This window comes from Melanostigma gelatinosum (assembly GCF_949748355.1).
Source record: "Melanostigma gelatinosum genome assembly, chromosome: 14".
NCBI lineage: Eukaryota > Metazoa > Chordata > Actinopteri > Perciformes > Zoarcidae > Melanostigma > Melanostigma gelatinosum.
In genome coordinates, this window is record NC_136647.1 from 7,133,530 (window position 1) to 7,153,232 (window position 19,703).

Here is a 19,703-nt window from a genome sequence, read left to right on the forward strand (position 1 = left end):
GTGCTCCTACAAGAGCTGGAACTTGACGTAACACTCGTTATAAGACTTCACTTGAGCTCGTCTCAAGAGAAATGCCCCAAAAGGCTCTAGATATCACTGCAGCAAGGCATGTGTGGAACTTTAAAGAATGAGCCGTCTGTGTGTTTTAATTACTGTGTTCGTAGGCAAGTTGCTGTCTAAGGGCAGACACAACTCCACAAGCCTGCTACTGGTACACCACATTCAAGTAGGCAAGAGCAATGATCTCTTTTGCCTCCAGACAAGATATGAACGTGACATGAATGAGGCATAAGCAACAAGGTCAATGTAACTGTTTGGTTATTTTCTGTTTTTCATAGAGGACCGACTCCATAATGTGTTATTCAGACCCACAGAAACATAGTTGACCTGCCCACTATACTGTGCCTCCTACTGTGGCAGGCAGAGAGAGCCCCAGCCAAACAGAGTAGCTGACAAAGTATGTACTGTAGATCTATCATTAGGAGGAAAAGGGAAAACGTCAAAACCAAAGACAAATTCAAAGTCTACTTGTATGATCAGTGGTCTTGAAAGCATATCACCTCTTTTATGATCCAGGGGCCCCCCCCCAAAAAAAACCCCACATTCCATCTTGGGTTTTGACTCATAGTTTAACAACCACAACTTCAGAAAATTGGTATTGGCTCTTTTTCAAAGGCTGACCTGCTGGCACTGCTTTAAAGAGCATCGCTCAGGGCTGTAGGGTGAACATCACATTCATCAGTTGTATCTCAATGTCATGTATGAACCTATCAAAATGAATTTAGCACCATGTTCGTCAGATGAAAAATGGTCTTTGGATAAAAAAAAGAACAAGTTATGGGTTTAAATAGCCAAGTTTTAGACTCCTCTTAGGATACAGTATTAGCCCTAAAACTGCTATAAATGTTATCTTATTCTTGATACGTATATGCATTTTCATTATTTGCTGCGGCGACTACTAAAAAAAATAGTCGCCGCAGCAAAGAATGAAAATGCAGCAGCAAAGCTTTTGACGTGTCCACCGAGCAAAAAAAAGCCAGCGGAAATTCTGGACTATCCACAAATGCAGACAAGCCACTTTGCTGATGTCGAGATACCAAAGAAGTAAAAACAGCTCAGGGCCTTGAACAAACCAAACCGTGAAGGGAAAACCACTTCCGTGCCTTGTTAGGTTGGTCTCAGCCAACGGGCCCGACTTTTACTTTGTCAGTGAAGGATTTTCTTGGCGGTCAGTAAAATTATTCTGCAAATCAGGCAAATGTTGGCTTGGAATGCATCTCAGAGAGGTGCATGACCTGACCTGACCTGAGATTCTCTTAAAACCTCAATATATGCAGGCACTGAATAATGTTGGAAGTATGATTGTGTGACAAAATTGTGTGATAGTTTCAAAGTAGCATTCCTAGATGGTACCATGTCTGTGTGTCTTTAACATTTGGAGCAGTTTGGTTCCGTCCTCTGGGACACTTTAATGCTGAATCAGGAGTGAAAGCCTCTACCAACACTCAGAGCTTCACTCGAAGTAGACAGACATTTAAGAGAATATCTAGAATATCAGGGTGCAAACATAAAAGCAGGGAGGAAGTAGACAGTGTTTAATGTAAACAAGAATTGATTATAGTATCCATGGTCAGCATGTTTATCTGACATAGAAAGGGATTGCAGGGGATAGAATGGACAGCAGTGTTTTTCTATCTTTCTTCCCTCCTCCTACTCAGAGTCCATCAAACAGTCTGAATGTGTGTGTTGTGTGTGTGTATTCTCTCAATGAGTTCCAGACCTGCATCGAAAAAGAAAAAAAAATCCTATCCCCCACTCTCCTGGTAGGGGAGATGTGGGTGGGGTCTTTGGGTGAGGCGTCCCTCCAAACTCTCATAAAGGATTACTTTCAGCGGGATCTTAATCTCCAACTATTTAAAAAGTTGGTTATGTACACCCAAAGCCCTTATTCCAAACAAACTTCATTGCCACTTGTACTTGTAAGAGAGTAATGGAAACTAAAAAGAAGAAACCATTGTTTTGGCCAGTCAGGCTTTACACAAGATGATGAGTCAGCCGGGACAAAAGTGCAGCTAAACCAAGAAAACAGCTCATAATGAATGTTAGGCATTGGAACCATTTAGTTTTATGATCACAGAGTATTCTCAGGTGAAATTGGAAGATATGTAATGTTTCCCCCGAAGGCTCCAACAAGACTCTGTATAATTGTCTATGTATATGGGCTCTATGCTTAGTCAGGTGAACGTTTAAAGATCAGATGTAAAATTATCATTTCTTCATTCAGAAAGTTAGTTTAAGACCAATGATGGTTGCAGCAGTTTGTTCAGGTTGGTTCTTTTTTTTGTGAAACATATTTTGCTTCTCTCAGTTCATTTACAGCCTGCGAGTGAGTCATTGTTGTCCACATTTTAACCCTTTGCCTGCAAATGTGTGTGATGGAGAAGTCAAGAATGAGGTAAAGACGCAACGCTATACAGCGAGGGGGAAATACAGAGTGATTGAATTGATAATCCAGGAGTTCACCATTCTTTGTGTTTGGTTATGTGAATGTTTTGGCAACATCTTATCATAAGTAGGTCTGCCACAAACAATTAAAAGTGTAAGTTTTCTAGATAAGTTGATACATTTTTTTTTATCTTCGTCCAACCAACGGTCCAAAACCCAAAAGGTATTAATATAAATAGGAGAAAGCAGCAAACCCTCACATTTTTTTGACAAATTACTTAATTTAACATCAGAATAGTTCCTCCTCTGTTCACACTAAACAAGCCACAGTTGTATGCGTGTTATGTGTATGTGTGTGAAAGAGCCTTGGGGGACACTGTGTGTTTGACTCTTACCTGGTAGGAAAGGAATGATCCTGCGCTTAGGGTCTTTCTGGCCTCCTTCCACTGGGAATTTGTCCAGCAATTCCATCTGAAACACCACAATCAATTAAGACTTATTAGCCCACAAAGCATTTACACTCACATATACATACACATCTCCTTTACATTACACACCACAGGATAGCTGAGGCTGGAGAGGAAGGGTTCACATTTTTACAAATCAGCAGTTCCTACAAGGAATTCGGCCAATAAAGGAAGTCTGCCAATGAGTAGGAATGTCCTGAGCAGATGGTATGGTTTTTCCCCCTCTGCTTCATATGTTGTTGCAGCAAAGGGGCTGTTAGCGGCAAGGCACCACTGACATAGTGGAACATTTCTGTTTCTATAATTTTCAAGGCCAGAGAGCAGTGGTTCCTTAGATCTGCTGATCCCCACTTCTCTTGATCATTCTTTTCCATCTCTTTAAAACTCCCTCTGTCTTTCGGAGTCAATCCTTTATTTCGACTTCAACACTTTTAGACTGTTTGATATAAAGGGACACACCATTTATTCAATTAATGGCTAGATGAGTTGACCAGTTTTCATTGGCAGTGTTAACCAATGGGCCAAAAAGGATCTGTAAGTTTTTGTTCCAACCAAAGACACTATTAGGGTGTTGTCAACACTAATAACACCACTCTGTAGTGAGTTTTTAGCGTATAGTTTCCATCATCAAACCACATTCATTTATCAAAACAGGACATACACAGTCAGTTACAGTGATTTATTTTGTTTCAGTACCAGGTTTTGATACAAACGGCCAGACAAATGAGACAGATGAATGAGTGACAGTCTCATACGTAGACTTCCCCAGTTGAAGTTTGTCAAGCTTTAACTAAAATCGTGGCGACACGACAATGTATGATCTTGCGGCCCAAACTAAGAAAAACAGCATTGCATTGTTAAGGATTAAGCCGGTCTATAGTTGCAGTTAGAGCTGGCCCATGTGAAGGCTACTATGACAGGACTATCACATTATGAGATTAGCTGCATTTCTCACTGTGGTCTGTTCAATGTCAACCTGATACAATGATATCTATCAAGGCTGTGCTCCGTGAAGACATTTAAGGGTCACAACTAATTGGCACTCCAGTGTTTCACGCCAGGGAAACCCCCCCCCCATTGTTAAATAGCGTTGTACCTTGACTGGTATGAGATAATCATTTCTAGAATATGCAGCACATGCAATCCAAGAGGATACCGGTATATGTTTTACAGGTGAATGAATGTCGAAATTTTTTTGTTTTCCCTGCCCCACTTTATTTCTTCACTACCTCTTGCTCATGCTTCCCCATTTGTAGAAGTTTGAACATGTTGTGCAACAGCCTTATTCCATATACAAGGTAGTTCAACAATCTCATTTGAACCTAATCTTCAAGACCCTCTGTTGAACTACATGAGCCCCCAAATCTTCAAGCATGCCAAGAAATAGACACTGGCTTTAGAACCTGAACCTACTCTCCCACTGGCTTTTGTAAGTTATAAGGCCTTAAACTGGCCAAACAATAATAACTGTGATGAGTCCAATAAAGATAGGAGTAAGAAATAATCCAATAACATTCTTAGATTTCATACCTCACAGACACAGTCTTTGGTATTAATTGCATTTCAGAAAACATGTGAATCTCAAACCAACAGAGGTTGTTATTAATCACAACTTTGTCTTGGATTTGTTTGTAAGAAAAAAATAAATGATGAAGGGGGCATGTAAACTACTTTGAATGTCAAGCCAGGCCAAATGACTTGTCTTTGACTATGACTGCTAAAGCTCAGTTCATTTCCCACTGTGAAACTAAAGACAATAAAAAGAACGGGGGTAGTATAGTGAGCAATGAACCCTCTTTTGGTGAGTCAGTCCACTTTATAGTCTTTAGTCTTGTTGTTTCTTAAGATACAGCAGAAGGCGAAAAAGGAATTCGGACAAAACAAAGCACTAAACTCACAAAGCAACAATCTACTTGGCTTATCAATCAGATGCCTCAGCAATGACAGTACCAACTTAAGAGACACAGCATGAGCAAAGAGACAGGCAGACGGAGGGACAGAGACAAACACAGAAGAGCCAATACCCCACACACTGTAATTGTTCCCATGTGTCTGACTGACTGTGAGTGCAGAGTATACACACCCAGTCTCTGACTCTACTCTAAACCGTATATCTACTCTGTAATCAGAGCCACTCAAACAAGAAAAGGCATCTGGAGAGAGTAAAGATGTCTCTTCAAAATACCAGTTACATCATGTGCCCAACATCAAATATGCATGCTCTACAGGCAGGAGGATGACAGGCCAAGGTGGACCACAGACAAGTGCCACATGACTTTCCAAGGCTAAATGCTGAAGTATGTTATTGTAAATTATATCCTGCTGAGTTCATCTCAGTTGGAAGGGAATGCGTGCCACATTAGTACCATCGTAGAAATACACAGAACAATAGCTTAGAAAAATAATTTCAGTCTATGACGGCATCAGCTCTGGATATTTACGATATCTCTGTACTTCGTTGTACTACGTCATTGTGTCAGAATATTTAAAACTCAAAAGTTAAGTTTCAACACTTGAAATACAATAAACTTTTTTTCACAATTAATTTACAAAATAAATACATGTGTTGTAAATATGTGTCAATTGACACACTTCAGTCATTGATTGACTACAGTTAATTCAACTTTCCATCTTCAACATGTCACATTACTCGTCTGGTAATATGCCCAATAATGTGCCAGTGTACTGTATACGGTTGTGTACCAAATTATTGCTGATGCAGAGGCTAACGCAATCTTCTAAGGGGCTGTAATTTGTCGAGTTCATATCCGCTTTAACCACATCATCAGCCTTCAAATAAAAGGCATAACATAGAAAACATCTGAGACAGACAAGACTTTCTTGAATGAGGGTTCAAAGGGCCAGAGAACAATAGCTGCTCTCTTTGCAACATGCCTATCATAGTTGTCCTCCGATTCTTTTACTTTGTCCACTGTACATTCATGAGGTCATTTTTAACCCTCGACAGAAACCATACTTTTAACGTAGGCTCAGCTGTCGATAGACTTTTTAAGTATTAAGAATAAGAAAAATACGCGTGGCATCCGTAAGCAGGCATGGATAATGGCTGAATGGATGAGTAAATAACATCGATTTATCTTTAATATACATAAGACCTCAGTGTCCCTGTTTTAATACTAACAGACAGGCTTGATTAATACTACATGCTGATGTTAGCTTATAAACACTTGGGCCAATTTCTAGGGACTTGTGGATGATATTGGTGCTTAGTATTGAAAAGCCTTTAAACATGAAGAGTATGTCTGGACTCCTTGTGTCTTTAGACACATATGAGACAATTTTTCTAGTTTCATGTACTGTCCCACCATCCCCACACTAATAATGGCACATTTTCCATCCATCCATCAATTATTACACTGTACCCGCTTCTTCTATTCTTGGTCTATCCATTTTATAGACATTTGCAAATCATGCTGAAAAATCCAAATCAAGATAGCTCAATGACAGGAAATTGTTGAAGAACATTATGGTGAAAAACAAAACAGAGCGTGCCCAGCAGTCATAATCAAACACATATGAATAAGCAAGTTCAAGCAAAACAGAGCGCTGTGGTGACGTTATGCTTTAGAACTTTGGTCTTCAATTTTACTAAATTATGAAGAATACAGTCCCAGCAATAGTTCATTTTCATCTGCAGTGGCAAAGGTGATTTCAGTGCATTAAATAGTTTTATACAAAACACTTTTTCTTTTAACAATATTCAGTCCACACCATCTAAATCCCGAACACAAATACTGTTAACAGAACTTCAGTAAATTGTGTACCTATCTTTCAGCATTCCCTGAGAAAAAAACACATGTTGTGAATTATTGTTCCAGGAACAAATTACACTGCTTCAGGATTCAGATTTTATTCTGAAAATGGCTGACAATGACTGTGTACACGAAGGAAATGAGTACCGTACATTGTTGCTGCTTGGTGGAATGTGCACAACAGGCAGTCCCATTGGTTGAAGCAAAACAAACTGCCCCCCTTTAAAAAGTTTTGTTACTTGATTACTGCAAATGGAAAATATGTCACAGCTGTGTAGCTCCGGATAAGCAAGAAGCAATGGATTGGATTTTTTCCTACAGCTTCAAAGTAAAGGTTTACCCTGTATCCACAGAGACTGGGAATGCTGGAAGACTAGCTCGTGAAGTTGAGTGAACACGTGTGCAGCATGGAAACTGTTCTTAGTGACATGGAAATAAAATTGATGACACCGTGGCAAAAAAAAGAAAAGAAAAAGGCTGCACTTGCCATCCTTCTTAAGCAACAGATCAGTCTATTTTGTTAACAATTTAACACACTAAAACAGAGAGTGCAAAAAGCACAGGTATTATATTAAAATGCTATTTGCACAATTCGTTCTGATCCTCTCACACCATCACGTCCTGCACTACTATGCAGAAATGGATGCAAAACTCCCTGAATATCTAGGGGTAGTAGCTACATAGGGACTGTGGTGTGGGGTTCCAGGAAAAAGATGGGTGACAAGTAGCAGAAATATCTCGGGTGAGAAGAGTGTCCGGATGTTGGCCAAGTATTCCCAGGAAGTGACTGCTGTCAGACATGCAAGATATCATGCACTAGTCTAAACATGAATGAGCTGCTTGTTCCAAACAGTGCATTTGATGTGGTGGAGTTTATTCTTTACTATTTTTAGTTATCACCTCCATTTACAGGTGAATCAATACTTGGCGAGTTATCGCAACAGAACTCGTTTTACAAAAGGCAAAAGGAATGCAAATTAGTGATACGATTATTATTATACAATGACATCTTCTGGATCACTTGGTACAGATATATTGAATAGTAACTAATAATGTGCCATCCGATTATAGAATATGGATATATGGATTGGAACAACAAAGCAGGTCTAGAAAAATACAAATTCCCTGAACAATTGTAGAAATCGTATTGAAGTCACGGAGTGAATAAACAGTCTGTGGTCAGTGTTCCACAAAATGCACACGTTTCCTTAGTTGAACTACGGCATCAGCTGCTTAGTTCAGCTGTGTTGACAGGAAGTGTTATTCACCACATCCTGTCTGGCTCTGAGGCTTTTGGTACAACCAGTGACCACTTTGTGTACTTTTTTTTTTTTTTTACAGTATCATATTTTCTCTGTTTCTATAAACCGCTCCTGAATCAAAAGACAAGACATCAGAGAGAACAGAGCAGACAGGAAACAGCCACGATAGGGTGGAAAAAAGGATGACATGAGATGAAGAAATGTTACCGAGAGGAGCTGCATGACTCGGTCCTATGTCACTATCCTGGCCAGGCACCTGGGATGACACATGATGATGTCAAACCACACAAAATAGCTCATCAAAAACTTCTACAAACAAAGCTGGCACACAAAACATGTTTAATCTCTGTGTCATATGATTCCAAGTTGCCCCTTTTCTCTAAGAAATGCCTTATCTTCAGGTAGCTTATAATATGTCAATGCCAAATCTAACAGGAGATAAGCGATTGGCTTTGAATCTCTCCAGCCAGGTCTCCCTCACCAATCTCCCTCACCAGTGAGAGCCCACCCACAGGATGTCAGCAGGAAGCAGCTGCATGGCATGGCAGGGTGAACACCAGCGGGGAATGCCCCTGCTAAAAATATCTCACATATGCTCATCTGGTTCAATGACATTGATCTGACACTGTAGGTCTTTAGCAATGCAACTAGCAACTCTGTTTTACAACATAGAGGGATGTTTTAAAGAGGCAACAGGAGAGTTTGTGCTTCCTAGCACATAAATATTAAAAAGTACGGTCAGCGATTGATTCAGAAATCTATTTCATCCGCTGCTAAGATTTTTGGCTTTGAAAACTCACTTACACTCACTTTTTGGAGACAGAAGTATTTGAAGGATTCCCAATCTCCTCCTCTCGCTTAGTCATACCAACAAGGTCTATAAAAGCCTTCATCTTGTGCTAAAAACATCAAAAGTAAAGCAGGGCTACGGCCGAATGATCAAACGGAATTTATTGAATTGCCGAAATTGTGACTCTTTCACCAAGCTTACGTAATCACATTGTGTTGAAAATTTTTAAAACACAAATAAATACTTTGAACTCTATATATGTACGTAATTGACAATAGCTATGGAAGCCAAAGACAGATGTTCAACCATCCATGCAGCCTGAATTCCAGTCAAAAAGTTGAAGAATCTGAACTGGTCATATACTTAATCCAGAAAACCACCAAAGACAGACACAGACGCACAAACAGCCCTAAGATTTCCCCTACACATGTCTCCTACTACCTTTAGATCAGCCATCTTCCTTGTCTCTTTTCGGAGAACGCAACTTCAATTATGAGGGATTCTACTTCATATTGGAATGCCACAGATAATAATAAAAAAAGAGTGATGGGGTCTGTGCTTGTGTGAGACGAGTCAAGTTCTTCAACTGTTTGACAATAGTTCAACATTGCAGAGCAGATGACTGAATACTCCTTTAAAATGTTATCAGTAAAGAGCAAATAGCAGCGTTTTTAAGCCAACATGTGTTGATTACACAACAAAAATGAGTGTTCAAAGCTGCACATGGACGTTTACTTTGGCATGGCCTCAACAACAGAAAGGTGCAACGATTAAAAAAAATACAAAAGTGTGCTGTGATCTGATTTATAAGTAAGACTGTTGAGAGCTTTTGAAGCCTTAAGTCAAACTAATGACATTAGTATTGAAATAGTTTATATTCTTCAGGTTAACATGACTCTTGCAACCACGGAAAAATACACGGTGGAGCATTATAACTCTGGATTTCATTGCTTATACTTGACCATCCTAATCAATTAAAAGGAATTTAATCAAATTAGGGTTGACGGTATACTTCGCCTAAATTGACTATGTGCTCATCAAAGGCAGTTGCCTTTCTGGGTTTCCTGGAGTCCATGCTGTCTAAGCTCAGCCGTGGCCAGGGCCTCAGATCCATTACCTCCGAAAGAGGAAGGGAAACCAGGATACTAATGAGATTCCCTCCTTGTGCAACACACACTGCCAGCGTGACGTTCGAGAGTGATTCAGACATGTCTGTGGTCATCAGTGTGGTCGTCGCATTCATCACTGTCCCCTATTAACTTCGTTGGGACATTTTCCGACTCCTCGCGCACAATTTAATCACCAGTGTCATATGGGCTGGAGCAGGGAGAGTTTGGCCTCAAGCCCTACGTCTACAATGGAGAGAGTACTTCCAGTTACTTCCTGATCTGTGCTCGTCTTCACTGGTGGAAAAGTTAGACCTTGTCACACTCCTTGCTCTCTGAAACATGCAACTGCACACACAACCACAGTGTCATAAGAAAATCTCAAACCAAGACACACTATCACACAGTTAGACATGCAAACACGTACTCACCTGGAGGTCAAAGAACTTGCTGTAGCGTCTGAAAATGCTTTCTGTACTGCCATCGCTCCAGGACACTTTGATGATGTAAACCTGCAAAAATAAAAGACAAAAATATGTTTAAACTAAAAAAAAAACAGCCATTAAAGTCAACCACCTGTTATTTAAATCCCCTGGGGCATCACTCCTGACTCATGGTGCCAGTAATTGGCAGTGCTGTGCATCCTATAGGGTAGCGTGAGGAAAGGCAGACAGCATGCGGTCATCATCCGTTCACATGAACATAATAGGGATATCCGATTATTTCATTTCCCAGTTAATTTGCATCACTTCCTGCTGAAGAGGAAGTCATTATCCTGCATAGATGCAGCAGATTTGAAAATGCCGTCTATTCAAAATTGGTGCTCTTTGAGAAACATTGTTGTGGCAGCTATTGCCATAAAGACCCGAGGAGCAAAAGCAGCAATGGAGCCGTCAGTTCATGAGTCTGATGTGAAGACTTCAAGATGAAAAAACATGTAAAAAAATGTCTGCAGACTGTCCCAACACCAGAATACAGAGATTAATTGTCGTTACGCTTCGTTAAAAAAATGCACTTCTTGTAGCCAACATTAACATGTGCAACCGCAAATTCCATCAGCCACATATTAACAGCAGTAAAACAGCATAAAACATCAAAGCAAGAGCACCTAGCCTGATCATTGCAGTCTGCAGGCAACAGACACATTTCTTTATTTTGTCCTCTAAAGAAAAAGAAGAGGGAGAGGCAGGGAGGTGATTGGAAACTCCGCGGTGGCTGACTGTGTCTGGCTGAATGCTGTTGGCCCCGCTCCCAGACCTTCTCTGACCTCGTTCCCTCTTTCAGGGCAGTAGAGTCAGATACGGCCATGGATGGACCAACTACAGGAGCTATATAGACCAGCAGGGAGGCTGTCTTCATCAAATAAAAAGAGCTATATGTCACTGTCTGTAAACGTTAACCCAATGGAGCGCCATCTACACAATAACATAAACTAGTGACTATTTTCCAACATCTATGTGCTTCATTCTCAACATTAAGGAGAGAACCATGATGCAAAAAAAAAAGTTTCCTTTTCCATTCTACAGTCTATACAAATTATGAAGACAAATAAGCTTTCGAATCTGCAAGTACAACACCTACAACGCCAAATGAGGCTGAGGCCATAGCGCTGAGGAAAACAGGCAAAGCTATAACTTTAGCCATAAAAGCTTCTCATTGAAACACTAATTCTGGCGATAAAAGGCTGTTATATCTGTAAGTCTCTTAGGAATGTGATTTTCTTCAGGTGTTATTTTTCCCTTTCTGAATGATAGGTTCAACTCTGATAAGCAGAAGAGCTATAAGCTGCTTTATGTACAATGAACTGCACCTCAGGGGTTCTGGAAGATTTCGGGTGTGCGGCCTGCATGTGTAGAGAGAGTATCAGAGGCACAGAACAACATGGGCTGCACCAGAGAGCAAACAGACAGGTGGAGAAGACACGGGACCTCGAGAACTCTGCGTCCTTGACCACCAACACTCACAGCGGTATAAGGTCCGTTGGTCCTTCAACCCGGGCATCATTTTCACATATGAGTGCAAACCAACATATGCACACACACACACACACACACACACAGGGCACACACACCATGTACACGGAACTAACGCGAACACCTGCTAAGGCCTTGGCAGTGGCTCTCACTGCTGGCCCTCTGGATCATATGATGACATATGTGTTCCTTAAAAAACGAAACGTGTGCACTTTTCGCAGAATAATTCACCCACATAAAGCTCCGCTGTTGGAGAACTGCAGAGAAGCGAGCAATGGATCTTTGTCTTCTTGACATTCTCGTCTCCCACACAACTTTGCAGTACCAGTGGGGAGTGATTGTTGAAACAGGAGAAATATCCACACATCGACTCTTTTTCCTCCACAAACGCCACATGACATATGGTTTGTTATGTCTCGGCCCTTCCCTTGCTCAAACATTGCCTTGTGTTCACTGTGATGACCTCAGAAGCTCTCCTTCCTGGTTTCCAGTGCCTGTAGTTGTATGTGTTTTTCTGAGTAAATTGGAGAGCCTGAGGCATGACAAAGCTGAAATGCTCAATTTGAACTCTGGGGGATTAGTCTGGATGTTTTGTGGACTGGACTGATTTGCCTATTCAAATGTTTCCTGATGGCACACAGGGGGCAGCAGGCATATGAGAAGCACTGGACTCTTTTTGTTGGACAACAGAGTCTGGTAGAATTAGTACAATACATATTTTCACTCATATGAATGTGATACTAAATTGCTGATAGTCACTTGAACGTATGCAGACTCAGACGGGGTCAAATGTCACATCCATTTAGGCGCTCATTGACCTTATCCAAAACAACAGTGAGGACTGTACTCCCTCAGAGTAACAGACAAAAGTTTGAGGTTAAATCTCAAATCCCAAACAAAGAAGTGATAATACAGGCGAGAATATTTTCTATTGTTATTTTCTATCTATTGAGACTATTATTATGCTTTACTATAGAATCATGAAGAATCGTAACAGTCTGGGTCTGGCTGTGTAAACTGTAATTTGATACTCTCTTTGTTTTTACTTCACCCGACAGGAAAAGAGAGAAGAGTCGCAACATAACCTCGATCTGTTGCTCACTTTAAACAGCACAGCGGTGTTGTTATGATAATAAAAGTCGGCTTACGTAATGTTTGTTCGGATTTCTCCGTTTCTGGACATCTTGCACAATTACTTCTTGCACTGTGCGCCGTGGCATGATGTCCTCTTCTTTACGCCTCCGTTAAACTGAATCCCCGGTTGGGTTTTTACGAGCGATCAAACCCGCTTGAGAAAGTTTGCACGGAGACGCTTCTTTGTCATCCGCGCGGCTCAGACCCGTTTCCTCTGAATGCAACAAATGCTATTTTTCCGTAAATCTGACGACGTCAAATGTCCTGTCCTGCGTTCCGCCGTTTAGAAGCCAGAAGTTACCCGTCGGTCGGTTCTTCGTTTCCCCTCGTCGTGCGCCTTGTCCCGTCCCGCTGACGGCTCCAACCAAACTCCCAGCCTATCCCAGCTCGCCCACTCCCACTCGAGCAACGGGGAGTGGGACGCTTCAGAATGCTCCATGTGACCAACCCCTCCAGCGTCAGAGCAGACCACTGCGGGACCACTCAGCCGCCGGTTCAATCCGTGCACTTAAAGCTGTCAACGTGACTGCGCGTATCAATGCCATTAATCCACAAAACACACCGATTTGAAGAGTGAAATAAATATTTTATACTGAAGAAAAACATATTGTTAAAATCTTTGAGGGCGCAGACAAACGCAGCATCTTTCCTTAAGGGCACTTGAGCAAGATACATTGTTTTGTTCTGAACTAATTTGACTGAGTTATTTCAGTGTTCTCCAGCTATATATGGCATCTGTTGCATTCTTTAAGAGCACAGACACCTTTTTTTGTCAGGTGACACTTAACCTACTGTAACCCAAACCATGTCTGATGAACTTCGTGGACACCAAATGTGTTCATTTCAATATAATGAACGAATCAACAACAGTTATATAATCTCACACAGGTCTTCTCTCCTCCTTTGCGCATAGTTATTTCACACTCTCCACAACCTGTCATGTTCAGGTGTTATGGATGGCAGTATGTACATAGGATCTTTTTTTGCCAAATCATAATTTCTATTTATTTACATAAGTTGAGCTTCTCACAATCTTTCCAGGCACCCTCTGGACTGAAGTAGGCTAACCCATAGCATAGGCAGACAAGTATCCCTGGTTGGTATGCCGATATAAGACAGCCCAGGTTAAAGTGTCTGAAGCTATTGTATTGTTTGTTGCACACATTCTTACTCAATATGAAAATGTCTAAAAGGAAATAACATACATGTACATTCCAAGTTTCATGATAATTGGACAAACGTCTGTTCACAGTATTTATGGCTTATTTTATCATTTGCACATGTGTACTTATAGTTGCACTGTTGCTTGTGCATATAACAGTATCTGCTTTTCAACCTAAATCCACCAAATTGCTGAGAGGAACTGTTGAGCTTGACTCACTGAGATTGCAACACATGATACTACCATGTGTTTATGTGACATAGTTCTTTATCAGTCATGATATGATGGGATGGGCTAAACTGGAAGTGTGCTAATTTTGTTTCTGAAAAGTGCTTTGTAAGTAGACAGTTGTCATTGTTTCCTCCCAATTAATATCTCAGAGTTATGTTGCAATTTATAGTTTTAGATTTAATTGTTGTTATTTTGCAAGTCAGTAAAAAAAAACAAGAACAACAACGTTGACACTTTTATATTCAGGTTTAAAAATAAAGAGCTGATGACAAAGGTTGAGGTTTGACAGTTGTGTTGCTGAACAGCTCCATCTTTTGGTGTGTTGTCCTCATTACAGTTAGACTGTATGTGTGGCAGTTCTCCCCAACTTGCCAAAACACAGGCCTTGCTTTACAATGACAGCTGATTGAAAATGATGGGTGCATTATGGGGGGATGTTGGCAGTCAGAATTGTCATAGCAAGTAAGTATTGAGAATATTGAACTTTTTTTACAGACCAGTCATGACATCCTACATTTGACTTCCTACTGGGGTATTATAAATAAAAAAACATTTTAATCAACAGCAGAAATTAACTTCAGTCTTAATTGCATCATTCAAATGGGCCTTTAACAAGATTACGTTAAAGGGGTGATATGAGTCCATGGCAAGCGAACATTATAAGAATAAACATGGCATTCAGTGGAAAGATGCTAATGATGCAAAACATGTCAAAAAAAATGTAGAAAAGGAGATCATCAGTCACACAGAAGTTCTCCATCAAAGACTGATGTGGTTAAATTGCCGTCATTAGGGGAAAACATAATTTAGTTCTCATAATGTGAGACAATACTGAAATACTGTCATTAGACAGTATTTCTATATTCTATAATGAATAAAGAGCTGAGACTGTTCAGACTATTTTAAAGAGTGTATCAGATAAATACATTCTTATTGATGGCTGATCTGGAAATACTTGCGACTTAGCACATATTAGATGAGATCATGCCTCATTTAGATAAACCTACATTTTCAAAGATCTTATAATGTAACACCAATTGTCTTAATGTTCTATAAGTGATCAATTGGGGAACTTTTTACCCAATTCCCCTGGGTTGTCTCCCCTATGAATTCCTGTTATTAAATTGTATACAATGTGTACAAATGTATATTACACCTGTGTCAATGAAAATGTTATGTCCACCCAAGAAATATAATGTAGATATAATAGATAGAATGTGGAGACAGCTGGCTTTTAATTGCTCATTTGTAATTTCAAATGGATCAACGTAGGCTCAGGTCTTACCATCTCCCTCTCACCATTCTCTTGACAAAAACATGCAAGCTGCCAACTTACAAACAAACAACCTAAAAGTAGGCTAGCCCACAACACCATCATTAAGAGCTACAAGCTCATAATGATCACGTCTCCGCATTTATGTGGGTATCATGGCGAGGTAATGCATCTCTGTGATGTCTAATCATGTCTGTGTTTTACCCAGAGATGAAAGGAGCTGACAGTACATGTGTCCTGATAATGCAGTTCAATCAGGGGTAGAGGCAGGATGAGGACTAATGATGTTTACTCATCACTCCAGCGCCTTATCAACTCAGGATGCTCTCAAAATGCACACACTCATGTATACACAGGCACACGCATACTGTACATTGCAAAAGCATGCATTGGCTCCGCTGCCAGGATCCACCCACACAAACACACAAACGCTGATGCACTGCTTTGTTCTGTAATGACGCCTTAGTGGGGGTAATTACTCATAAACAGCCTTTGATGGGGTTTCACATGCAGCTGGGTCCTGGTGTTAGAGGCAACCAAGAGTTCAGTGGAGTCCCAGCCCCCCCCCCCCCCCCCAACACCTTGACTAATCCCACTAAATCACTCCTTCTTTTCATTCCCACCGAACGCCTCCGTCCGGATTTTCCTCTTTTATTATAATCTAAAATGGTGATTAATAATCTCCAGAAGTGTCTTTCCGTTGCTGCACTGACTTTCAAGTACTGTATTGACATCTTGTCCTCCTTACCATTGTTGAGAAATTTGACCCCATTATACTGATTCCCAGCAGGCTCTTTCCACCTCACCGGACCCGCCAGAGAGCCTGAGAATGGAGCATTGACAATACCATCATCGCACAGCAGGTCCACTGCTTTATGTCGGCCATTATCTCGGTAAAAAGGAGCGACAGAGAACATTGGAATTACACAGATATTCTAAAAGGCCTGTTTCAATCAGTCATATTTCAAGGAAAGAAATTCAATGGATGTAGTTAGTACATTTCTGAAATAGTCTGCCCAGCACTCCACCCAGAGAAAGTTAGACTCATCATCGATATAACTTTGGTCTCTCTTGTGTCTTCAGTATGGACACAGATTTGGTTGCGAGGGAGATGACATCAGCCCTTACTAAAGTTATGACACTTAATCCATTTTCTCTGTGATGTGGAGCTGTCGTCATGTCAACCACATAACCAGATTGATGTTGAGACATGTCAGAAGTCACATAGTGAACATTTTTAAGAGATTATGCGACACCAGAAATGCTGCATTATAAACTCATCTGCACTTGGAAGCTCTCGTGCTACACTTACGTTTAATTTGCTTGAATTGTGTTGCATCATACAGAGATATTTTGCCTAACCGCGTTAATATAATGGGGTGGACAAAATAATACAATTCAGCTGCACCACAGACTGCAGCCTCTAAAATGATCATACAGTTGAATCAACAACTCTTTAAAATAGTAAAAAAAAAACATTCAAATCTTCATGAAGGTTGGAGACTTTTTGCCGGTGGCAACTGAGTGCTTGTCTAATACAGACATATCTGTCTACCATACTTATCATTTATATTCATCACAAGTCAATTTAGATGGTGAGAGCGTTTAACTGGGTTGGAGTGAAGTGGATTCACTTTAGAGCTCAAAAATCAATCACATGAAATTCATTACTATTCACAAAAACGTCCTCATGCTGAAGCAAATTTGATACATTTTTGATGATTTCTTTTAAATGCCATGAAAACCAGTAATATAATAAAGAAAGCTGAACAACTAATTGTCTAAACTTCAACAACTGATGGATGTTCATGGAAAAACTTTAACGACTTCACAGATTATTTCTACAAAATACCTTTTTTCATTTTTAACATTGGCTCCCTTGGCTCACCGCCTTGGCAGACTTGTTGAGAACTGTGTTACTATGTCCATATAGACAGACAGAGTCATAGTTCAGTTATTCATACGAGTTTTCAAATGGACAGAATACTAATTATGCAGCCCAGACATGAGTCTTTGATCTTCATTAACTCCATTAACCTCATGCGGCATAGAGAATGTTTCAATCACGCTGCCCTGGCACACGAACACATGCTGGGCTCAGTGATTGAAAGAAGCTGCTTATCACTAGAAGGCCTGAATGACTGGGAGAAAAGTCAGGCAGGATATCTGCCTGTAGCATAGAAAAGCAATTTTCTTCAGCATGTGAAGTAAAATTAGAAAAGGACAAAATTGTATGACAAAGATATAAGCGTGCCAGTTTCCTTCGCAATATCATCTTGAAGTGTTTTACTGGTGTTTTGCTAAATGATTGTACGTGCATTGCTAGGTTGTTGCTAGGTTGTTTGATGTTCTGATTGTTTGGCAGGGTTTGGCTAAATGGTTGATAGGGTGTTTGCTGTGGTTGTTAGGACATTGCGTGGGTACATCCACTGAGTTGAAACCATTTTTCTCGAACCAAGGTGCAGAAACCTTCAAACCCTAACTTATTTCTCTTTCTCCCTCTTTGGTCCTTTTAATACATAACAAAAGATTCAGATTTTGAGTTCCAAACAGAAGCAGATCAATTACACATTTTCTGACAGAATGTTCAGATTTTCTTTTGAGGGTAAATGGAATTATAAGTACAAGATTTACGGAGTGGTTGTAATGTGGTACACCCGGCGCAGTGGGTAGAAACACAAAGCAGGGACTGTTGGAGAACCAGCCTGCTGTGGAGGCTGCAGTCCTTGGACCACGGGGATGTTCCCCCACTGTCAATATTGGTTTTGGCCTTTCAAAAACCCACCCATTTACTGGCTTGAAAAGGCTCACTTTATTGACTGTTTGTTGCACTGAAAGTTACAGAGAGTTAGTTATCGACCGCTGACAAAAAAGCTGCTGGAAGTAAGGCTTGAACAAATATCATCTGAAATGAGTTATGACCAACTGCGCAATAGCATTGACAAATTTCATTTCAATCTCTTCTTTTTTCTTTACATTGCAAATGTTTTGCACAGTACAAAATATGAATGATGATGCACTATCACAGCCTCATGTGACATTATGAATTTGATTCAGTAAATAATACGTTTTTGACTCAAGATTATTACGTCTTTCTTAAACATATAAATATTAATGTCGGTTTAGTTCAGTGGAAATTATTCACAAGAATGTACTGCAATAATGTGATGTTTATGATATTATCAGGGAAGTCTGTATTTTATTATAATGTTAAGCCTGGTGGGACATTTTATTACAGTTTCTCAAGAAACCCCGTCTCCTAGAAATGATGTTTGTGTAGTTCTTATTTGATTTCCAAAATACATTGGTGGGAAATGTAATTACTGCCTGGATTATGTTCATATGCATGTAAGGCAGTTGACTACAATGTCAACTGCTATAAAGCTACAATGAATCATTATATTGTATTACCAATTGTTTGTAACAGTCCAAAAATACAGAATGAGTTTTTCAAAATGTTTGTATTTTCACTTTAGGGTGCAGCAACTGTACAGTAAACATGCAACGATGACTGGGACTCCTTTCATGGCACCCTTCCATATAAAGTCATTAGTATGTGCAGTGCAGTCAGGCATAAGACTGTTGTGTCAAGTCTCACCGCTGTGTGCCCTCATGCTGTCAACTCCAGGCTTCCCCTCCTTAACAAGACGAAAAAAAAAGTCATTGTTCTCCATGCATGAGCCTGACATCTATTGTGAGATAATTAGCTTTAAAGCCTCACACGATGCGATAGAAGTCAATCAATGGTGTGAATTTCACCCCCTCCCAGTGGAGGAGTGCAAAGTAGGTACATGGATGAATGAAGTAAAGCACGTTGGATGTAGGGTATAAGACCTGCTTTGGGCAGTATGTATGTGGTGAAAGCCAAAGACGGCAAATCAGATTTCTCCAAGGTTACGCGGATGCTAATCCAGTTCAAAGCTTTAGGGACACAATCCTTCTGCTTGGTGAAACTATGTGAGAGCCTGTCTTGCTTACTCAAATGTATTGTGTTCAAGTGTATCTCACTTTACTGCTGTATTGTGGTGTGGAATTGAAATGCCTGGTTACACTCTCTGAATTACAATGTACTGAGTAGGGGAATGGG

General features: G+C 40.3%; 1 protein-coding gene across 3 annotated transcripts in view; it reads right to left on the reverse strand.

Annotated features, from left to right (window-relative positions):
* The window catches only part of sh3pxd2b (SH3 and PX domains 2B), a 33,138-nt gene extending 19,835 nt beyond the window's left edge, over positions 1 to 13,303 (reverse strand). For all 3 annotated transcript variants that reach the window (XM_079284185.1, XM_079284186.1, XM_079284184.1), the window contains exons 1-3: positions 12,965 to 13,303; positions 10,275 to 10,355; positions 2,841 to 2,916 (exon numbers count right to left, since the gene is read on the reverse strand). In XM_079284185.1, coding sequence (XP_079140311.1) covers positions 2,841 to 2,916; positions 10,275 to 10,355; positions 12,965 to 13,036 — 229 coding nt within the window. In that variant the 5' untranslated portion in view covers positions 13,037 to 13,303. The remainder of the gene's footprint in view (positions 1 to 2,840; positions 2,917 to 10,274; positions 10,356 to 12,964) is intronic.
* Positions 13,304 to 19,703: the final 6,400 nt, after the last annotated feature.